At 60.7% G+C, this 8,747-nt stretch overlaps 2 protein-coding genes across 2 annotated transcripts in view; both read left to right on the forward strand.

The window, feature by feature from the left end:
• The first annotated feature begins 81 nt into the window (after positions 1-81).
• On the forward strand, positions 82-7,615 carry SSTR2 (somatostatin receptor 2). Its single transcript, XM_085304753.1, has 2 exons — positions 82-3,104; positions 4,587-7,615. Exon 1 carries the CDS (start codon positions 524-526, stop codon positions 1,637-1,639), a length of 1,116 nt encoding a protein of 371 aa, XP_085160879.1. The 5' UTR covers positions 82-523; the 3' UTR covers positions 1,640-3,104; positions 4,587-7,615.
• Positions 7,616-7,720: 105 nt separating this feature from the next.
• Positions 7,721-8,747, forward strand: part of COG1 (component of oligomeric golgi complex 1) — an 11,971-nt gene continuing 10,944 nt past the window's right edge. The window contains exon 1 of the mRNA XM_085304796.1: positions 7,721-7,888. Coding sequence (XP_085160922.1) covers positions 7,721-7,888 — 168 coding nt within the window. The remainder of the gene's footprint in view (positions 7,889-8,747) is intronic.

The following is an 8,747-nucleotide window of genomic DNA, read 5'->3' on the forward strand; positions in this document are numbered from 1 at the left end:
CTCGGGGCGCAGCTTTTTCCCGACCCCGAGCACGTTTTCCACGGGAACTGTCAGGACTCAGATTTCTCCATCGCAGATCAGGTTCTGGCCGGGAAAGGGAAGCGSCGGCGTCTCGTCGGCTCTCTCCATGAAGGAAAGGTTTTCTCCCTGCGGTTAGTGCTGCGGTGTCAGTCACACCTGCCGTAACTCGCCGGGGACGCGTGCTGCCGGTCGCGCTTTAGGAGTCGTGAGGATGCCAGCATCGCCGGCGTCGGGAGGAGCAGTGCTGCGCCCGGGCAGACTCCTCCAYGCAGCATAGGCTCCGGAGGGGAGGACAGAGAGGCAGGGGAGGTGGTTTGGCAACAGCCCCTCCGGGGAGATTCTTCTACAGAGGCTGGCAGCAGGACGGCCAAATGCTCCCTGAGGAATCTCTTCATTTCTGTTTTATTCTCCAGTTTCTAGAATTTTCCCTTCCACGCCCAAAGCAAGGAAAGAGGACATCTCGGCCCCTCTGAAGTGGGTGTGCCCAGAGGCCAGCAGAGCCATGGAGCTGGAATACGAGCTGCCCAACGCCACTGAGTTCTGGTTCTCCCCAGCTTCCCCGTTTGACAACTTCTCTGTAGAGGCACCTGCSAACACATCACAGAACGCCACAGGTCACCATTTTGACCTGACCAGCAATGCCATCCTCACCTTCATCTACTTTGTGGTCTGCATCATAGGGCTGTGTGGCAACACACTGGTGATATATGTCATCCTTCGCTATGCCAAGATGAAGACCATCACCAACATCTACATCCTGAACTTGGCCATTGCCGATGAGCTGTTCATGCTAGGTCTGCCCTTTCTGGCTATGCAGGTCGCTCTGGTACACTGGCCCTTTGGTAAAGCCATCTGCAGGATTGTCATGACAGTGGATGGGATCAACCAGTTCACTAGTATCTTCTGCCTGACAGTCATGAGCGTTGACCGGTACCTGGCTGTCGTCCATCCCATTAAATCTGCCAAGTGGAGGCGGCCTAGGACAGCCAAAATGATCAATGTGGCCGTATGGGGCATCTCCCTTTTGGTGATAATGCCCATCATGATCTATGCCGGGGTGCAGCATAATCACGGCAGGAGTAGCTGCACCATCATCTGGCCGGGGGAGTCTGGCGCGTGGTACACAGGCTTCATCATCTACACCTTCATTCTGGGCTTCCTGGTGCCTCTCACCATTATCTGCCTTTGCTACTTGTTCATCATTATCAAAGTCAAGTCCTCGGGGATCAGAGTGGGCTCTTCCAAGAGGAAAAAGTCCGAGAAGAAAGTCACCAGGATGGTCTCCATTGTGGTTGCTGTCTTCATCTTCTGCTGGCTCCCCTTCTACATCTTCAATGTCTCTTCTGTCTCCATCCTGATCGTGCCGACACCTGTCCTCAAGGGCATGTTTGACTTTGTTGTAGTCCTCAGTTATGCCAACAGCTGTGCCAACCCCATCCTCTATGCCTTCTTGTCTGACAACTTCAAGAAGAGCTTTCAGAATGTCCTCTGCCTGGTCAAGGTCAGCGGTATGGACGATGCAGACCGGAGTGACAGTAAGCAGGACAAATCTAGGCTAAACGAGACCACGGAAACCCAAAGGACCCTGCTCAATGGTGACCTGCAGACAAGCATCTGAGAGGACAACAGAGTTGTCCATTATTCGCTCTCCTCTCTGCACTTGCTCCCAACTCTGCAACAGGGCCACGGCACACACTAAGTCAGGGCAGGAGTGCTGAGTCTTTCCTTGCTCAACCTGGGGGAAGGTGGTGCTATCAGGTGGGCGAGGGGGGATCCTAAACTCGGGCTAGCTTCTGAGCTGCTGGCGGGTTGGTTTTCAAGCACTGGGAAGGATGTGGCTCAAGAGACACTGCCTCGCCAGGAGAACAAAGACAGCTTGTAGAAATCCACGCGCAGTGGGCGCAGATTTAAACACAAGAAGTGCTAACTGTGGGACAAAATCGTCTCTGCGGCGACTCCACCGGTTTCAYCAGTGTCACTCTCCGGGCTGAGGTCGGCTTGGGATGCTCTGCCCCAGAAATCGGGTCTGCACACACGCACACACACGCACGCACGCGCACGGAGGCACGGCAGCCTGCTGGGCTGGGGCGCCCGACGCGGAGCAGGGCTGGCCTCGGGAGGAGCGGAGACCGCGGAGGAGGCTGCAGGGATGCAGGTGCGGCGTCCCTGGAGAGCGGAGCCGCCTCCGGTGGAGCAGCCGCCTCCGGAGGGAAGCCACCTCGCCAACCTGAGCGCGTCTCACGGTTGCATCCTCCCCAAGGAGACCCGGATATTTGGGGAGGGGGGTTGCCCAGCTTATTCGATCAGTCCCCAAAGCCTCCCTCTGGCCACGGGGCTGCAGGCATTTCCAGAAGGCTTTCCTGCCCCGGGGCAGCCGCCCACCGCGGAGGAGGGAATCGCCTCCGAGGAGAGCAGCCCTCCGCCACCCGCAAACACCTCTGCTCCGGCACCCGCGCTCTGCTGGTGCCMAGTCGGTGCCCTCTTCCAGGAGATACCCTTCCTTTCTGCCCCTTCCCTCCAGCGACGTCACTTTCAACAGGTTTTTCTCCTCAGTTGTAGGATTCCTCCTTTTTTTTCCCTCTGGAGCAGCTGCTGCTGCTCCTGCCATCCGCATCTGCTCCTGGTCATTCCCAGGCTGTGCCGCCCGCCAGCGGACTGCTGCCTTCCCCGGCGAGCCCAGGCATCCGGTCAGGATGATCACCCAGCGCCTGGATGGAAAACACTTGGAAGCATTCGAGTAGCAGAGAAACACCCGGGGGTCTGGAGCACGCTGCCCTGGCATCCCCCGCGGTGCCGACGGCTCCTGCCACCACGGCGCTTCCAGGGACGGAGAGGCCGGAGCCGGGCRGGAACGGCTGCCGGTTCTTGGCGGTGACGCCCCACCTGGGCTCCGTCCAGGCAAGTCACAGAGGAGGAAGGGGCGATGGAGAGGACGGGAGACGGGAGGTCGGGGGCTTGGCTGGCCCCAGGCCCTCTCCCAAGGCRGAAGGGACTGGGGGCGCTGAAGAAGGAGCCTGCGAAACGCCCGGAGGGAAGAGGCCCCATGGGGCATCTCGGAGCCGCGCCGGGCACACTCGCCGCAGGTAACAGCGAGGGGCCGGGTGGCCCCCCGGGCACCGCCGTCGGGAAGAGCTGCCCGCCGGCACGACCGGGACGGGGGACCGCGCGGGGCAGGCTGGCGGCGGGAGGCTGGGGGGGTCCGGCTGGGCTGCGCCTGGGGCAGAGCCAAAACCCTCAGGTGAGATGGATAAACACGTTAATTAGGGCCGGCGCCCGCTGGGTTTAGCTGCTCAGGAATGTGCTGGAGCCGTCGGCTCTGCCGTGCCCCTGCAGCCCCCGTGCTTCGGGGCAGGAGCCCAGGCAGCAGCTCCCCGGGGCGCCGGCAGCCCCAGACGCAGCCCCCCGCAGCGAGCCCGGCGCGAGCGAACAGAAAGCCCAGGGGAGAAAGAAATCCTGCCTTCCCGGCGGAGGCGAGGAGCAGTTCCTGTGCCAGGGGACAGGCTCGGGTCCCAGGCTCTTGCTCTGGAGCAGAGGCGTGGGAACAGAGCGGCTCAGGCAGAGGAAACAGTCCGGTCTCGCTCGTCCTCAGCCCTTTCCCCCGGGAATCCCTGCGYGAGCCCCCCCGCTGGCTGCTGAGCCGTCACCCCGCGTCGCGGAGGGAAGAGGGACAAGGGGAAAAGGGGATGAGCTGCATTTCCCATGAAATTTCCCACCCCTGCTTCGGGCTCCCGCGGGTCTCAGCTCGGGCGCTGCCGGTACCGGCTGCGGGAGCTCCGGCAGGAGTTTGGCCGAGGCTYGTCCCAGCCTCTGCGGCGAGTCCCGTCCCCCCCCCTTCCCAGGCATCGCACGCATCCAGCTTTTCCCACCCCGAGGCTGCGGGGACGCAGTCCTGGGCACGACGCCTGCTCCCCCCGGTCCGGACAGCAGCTCCGGCACCGAGCACCCCTCGGGCAGCGGGAAACGCTGCGCGCCGGCGTGCAGGATGCACAGGGAAAAGCGGAGCTTTCCTCAGCGTTGAGCTGCTCAATAACCTCTTCCTGCTGCCGCCCGGAGCGCCGCGCACCCGCCGGCACCGCGCGCCCCGGCCCCGAGCGGCGCGGGCAGCCCGCTCGCGCACGCGGCCCCCCCCAGCCGCCCTAACTAGGGGAAGTAAATACGAAGCGACAGCCACGCCGCCTGCCCGGGCGGTGCTGCGGCGATCACAGAGAGAGCGGCACGTCACGTTGCGGTGCGATACCGGATCGCGACCGCCGGGCCTGGTGCAGCCGGCAGCCCTCCGTTGGGATGAGGCTCGAGTGTCATAGCTGCAGCGATGCGTCAGCTGGGCTCTAGGTATTTAATATTTGGTGGGCGGCGAAGGAGTTCTTTGTGTGGAAAGGCGGTGGTGCCACGGCCAGACCCCTGCGCTCCCCCCGGGGATGGGGCAGGAGGGCGAAACACGAGCCGGGGAGGGGTGGGATTCCTGCAGCCCCAAAACAGCTAAAGAAAAACCTTCTGCTGGTTCGTCTCCGGCTAACGAGCAGCAGCACCATCGCTGCTGCGAGTAACAAAGTTTTCTTTCRCAGCCGCTTGATTTTTGTGGGAACCTGACCTCGTATTGGATCTGTTYGRAAAAGCCCCGTGGGGCTGCCGGCARCGTGATGAGAAATCGCTCCTGATTCATTTCAGAGCAAGTGGACCGATCCCGGCAGCGCTGGAGCGGCTCCGGYGCTGCCTCGCGCGCAGGCTGCCCCCGGGCTCRCCAGGACTCATTACAGCTGCCGCCTGCCCGGAGCCACAGGAACAGATTTATCACGAACAGGAGGTGACGGGCAGCGGAGAGACGCAGGTGTCCCGCAAAGCTGCRCTTCCCGCCGGGAGCCTCGGCTCAGCCCCGCGCCGCTGTCCGCCTCGCGCCGCGGCGGCGTTTGGTACCCGAACGCTGCTCCGAGGGCGGGGGGAGGCTGCGTTTGCACCCAGAGCTTTCCTGTCGCAGCGCCGCAGCTCCCCGCATCAGCACCGAGAGCCTCGGACCGACAGCAGGGCAAAGCTGCGCTGCTTTAAAATAACGATCCCTCCTAAGGCGCCGCGCTGTTCTGCCTCCGGATGGCTTTCCCGGCTGTCCTGGATGGGAAGAGCCCAGCCTTGGACAGGCTCTCCACGGAGGGGTCCCTTCCCTCCCGAGCCTGCTCCCACACGGACCGCGTTTGCATCCCAAACCATCGCTGGCAGGACGCGGGCTTCACCTCGAGAGAGGCCCCTGCGATGCTGGGACCTGCTGGCGGGCATCGCCGCCGGGGTGCACGACCCAACAGCCGCAGCTCGTGCTTGGCTCCTGTGGTTGCTTCAGCCCTAGCTGAACACGAGCTGATTTCAAACCGCCCGGAGAAGAGCCTCCGTCCCCCTCGATCCGGGCGGCTCCCGCCCCACGCCCTGCCCGCGGCCGCTCCCAGCGGGGCAATCGCCAGCGAGCGGCACGTCAGACCCCAGACCCAGCCTTCGCGGTGCTCGGTCCGAGGGGCCACGCTCCGCCTTCCCGGCCCGCCTCCAACCCCAGCCCCACGCGCGTCCCGAGCCGGATCGCAGCCGGCTCCTGCGCCAGGACTGCAGAAAGCCAGCCCTCCCGGCTCGCGCGAGGACAGGCAGGCACCAGGGCAACCTGCCTAGATCCGTGACCCGACCAGAAGGAGAGGAGGGACGCAGAGCCCCGGGCACCCCAGCGCTCCCGTCGCGTGGCCGGCAGGAGGGAAGGGCTGCGTGTTTGTACATACGTGTATATACCGGCCATGCCTCCGGGCGGGGATTGGCATCACCGACACTGCAGAGACAGTCCGCACCCGCACCTCTCCGTTTGCCCCTTCCCGCAYGCACAGATGCCGGAGCGGGTCAGGCCCAGCCTCGCGCGCTGGGGCTCCCCTCGGGGCCGGCCGCAGCATGCACGAGGCAGGAGGGACCCCGGCAGCTGCACCCACATTTGCGAGCGGCCGCAGTGCTTTTGCAGGGCAGCAGAAGAGCATCGGCGCCGGCTCAGCGCACGGCTCCTTCCCCGCCGAGCTGGGGCTCGAGCAGCCGGGGAACCTCCCCCGGCTCGGCAGCACCGCGCCGCGCGCCCCCGTCTTGTACATACACCGCGCTGTATCTATACCCATGTTCTCTATCGTGTGCGTGGTCTGGTGTAAGACACATTGCGACTGCAGCGAAGCGGCGGGTGTCTCCTTCCTTTTCGTCTTTTTCCCCTTCGCGCTATGCYGTTTCTCAGTGTCTGGATGCGGAGCTGAGCCTTCCTGCAGGGACAGCTCCGACTGTAACTGCCTGTACTGCRGGAAGGGAAAAGCTGACTGGGGGTGTGGGGGGGGTAAAAGAGCTTTCCTACAATTTCTGGCTTTCTGTGCCTGTGTCAGAGCCGATGAGAGCAGCAGAGGGGGAAAGCAGGCTTGGATCCCCCCAGGGAGGGGAAAAGGCACTAACCAYGGCGTCTGACCAAGGGGCAACTCAAACTCAGTCTCTCCCTCCATAAATCGCTTACTCTTCATGTCTGTCTTGCTGCTAGCAAGAGTAATGCACCTCGGTCTGCGTCTGTGGGGTGATCTCAGCCCAAGAAGGTCCACGCAGAAGCGCCGTGTTTTCCCGGAGAGCGCGAGATCACTCTTGGAGCGGCACGAACTCGGGGCRCTGCGGACACGTCCGTGCCACCAGCCGCCGCTCAGTTGTAGAGATCTCAGCTGGAGGAAGTGTGACTGCAAATAGCAATTTGGGGACAGAAGYGGAGCAGAACATGTACAAAGGGACCGCAGAAACTCTCAATCTGAAATGCCAACAGGGAGAAATCCRTGTTTTGGAGATGGCAACAGCATCTCTGTGCTAGTTTTGAAGTGATCAGAACATGCCTGAATCTCCCTCCCTCCCCCCCAAAAAAGTGAAGAGTTTGAGAGAAAGATAGCAASGTTTTTAGGTGTAATTTCCAGAAATGATATTGCAATGGAAGTGATTTGATTCCAGGAACCCATGAGATTTCCCAGAGGCTCCCCAGGAACCGACTCTTTCAATGCACAGATATTAGATGGGATTTGAAGTCATTGCTAGAAAAGAAACCYGAGCACATGCACACACATACACGCAGGCACCTGTGTGCGTTTGTTCAAGCAGCCCTTCTCCGAGTAGCCCCAAGAAGCTCGTGTCCTTAGCAAGGGACCAGCCCAGCCGTCCCTGCTCGGGCTGGGGACCTGCAATCTTACACRCTCATGCGAGAGGGAACTGCTGTGGCCAGCATCCGCTGTGGTCTGGGCAGGTTCACTTATCCCAGCCGAGGCCGGGCTGCAGCACAGCAAGAGCGTGCGTGCAAGCGTGGAGCATCTCCTTTGGTGTCACAGGCTGCTACCACTCTTCATGTACGAATGCCTGTAAATTGCAATCACCAGCAATTTAATCTGCTGGAGAAAACAGTATGGGGGTGTGCGTACAAATGTGTGTGCATGACCACGTGTGCTTCAGGGAAGAGGTGTATTACCAGGGAAACAGATGTTTACTGCAGAGGTAAAGAAACCACCTCCTCTGTTCCTCCTCCGCAAGCAGGAGCGCTGACCAGCTGCACAGGTCAGCTTTGCTACCAGGTGAATAAACCCCTTCATTCCAAAGCAGCTATGATTTTTTTTTGTCCAATTTCCAACACAAACAGAGTTTTATGGGATCTGGAAAGACTCTATGAAAGCTATCTGTGCGGATGGCACTTGTGCCAGGACGACACTCTCGGGCGTCTCCCGTGGAGCTGGATGCTCCTCTGACGCAGCAGGCAGAGGCGAATCGCAGTGTGCTGCAGCCCCACGACATGAAATCTTTCCTTGCATACGAGCAGCATGTAGCTAAGATTTGCCTCATTGAACAAGCATTTGTAGGAAAGCAATTTCCACGCCTGTTGCTGCAGTGTATTACAGCGGGCTGAGTCAGCTGTCAACCAAACAGGTACATTTATATAAAACTCTACACACGMACGCACATACATGAGTAGATGTCTCTGTACGAAGTCCTTACAAGGAGGCGGATAAAAGAAAGTCAATAACTGCCCTGGGAAGATCATGCAAACTCAGAAAAACGGAGCGTGAGGATTCCCGTTTGCCTCCACCAGCTGACAACATCTGACACGATGTAAAGTGTTATCTATACTTCAAGTCAGAGCTACACCAGGGGGGGTCTTTCCAGCAAGTAAATCCCAGCTCTGCCCCCCCCTCCCACACACACACATTTCCATGCGGTGGTTTTGCTAGTTCATGAGGTTTAGTATTTTTTAAACCGCTGACAGCGACCACTTCCCCGCTGTGCCAGTGAACTGGAAAAGCTCCGGGTGCATAGCGCAAGGCTCACTTAAACTGTAAGCCCTTGCTTTCCTCCCTTTGAAAATAACCCACCAAAAAAAGAAAAAAAAAGAAAAAAAAGAAAAATAAAAGAAAAAAAAGGATCAAAAGCGGGACAAAAAAGGCTCGGGCCTGCCAGAAGGATAACTCCGTAGCGCGCCGTGCGCTCTAACAGGCACCGGGCGATGCGGCGTATGACTGTCTCCCTCTAGCGCCGCCTCTGCGGCCCCAGCCGCCTGCTGCCTGGCCAAAATCCGTGCTACCCGCCCCGAAAGGAGCGGCACGGTCTGGGGAGAGATCCGCGGCTCTCGGGGGGGCCCGCGCGGGCCGCGGAACCTGCTGGCGGGAAGCGCCGCTGCGGCGCGGCTGCCTCTGCCCCGCTCCCCTCAGGGCACGGCT

Source organism: Rhea americana, unplaced genomic scaffold, assembly GCF_003343005.1.
Source record: "Rhea americana isolate MKP2758 unplaced genomic scaffold, rheAme1 scaffold_21, whole genome shotgun sequence".
In the NCBI taxonomy this organism is placed as follows: domain Eukaryota; kingdom Metazoa; phylum Chordata; class Aves; order Rheiformes; family Rheidae; genus Rhea; species Rhea americana.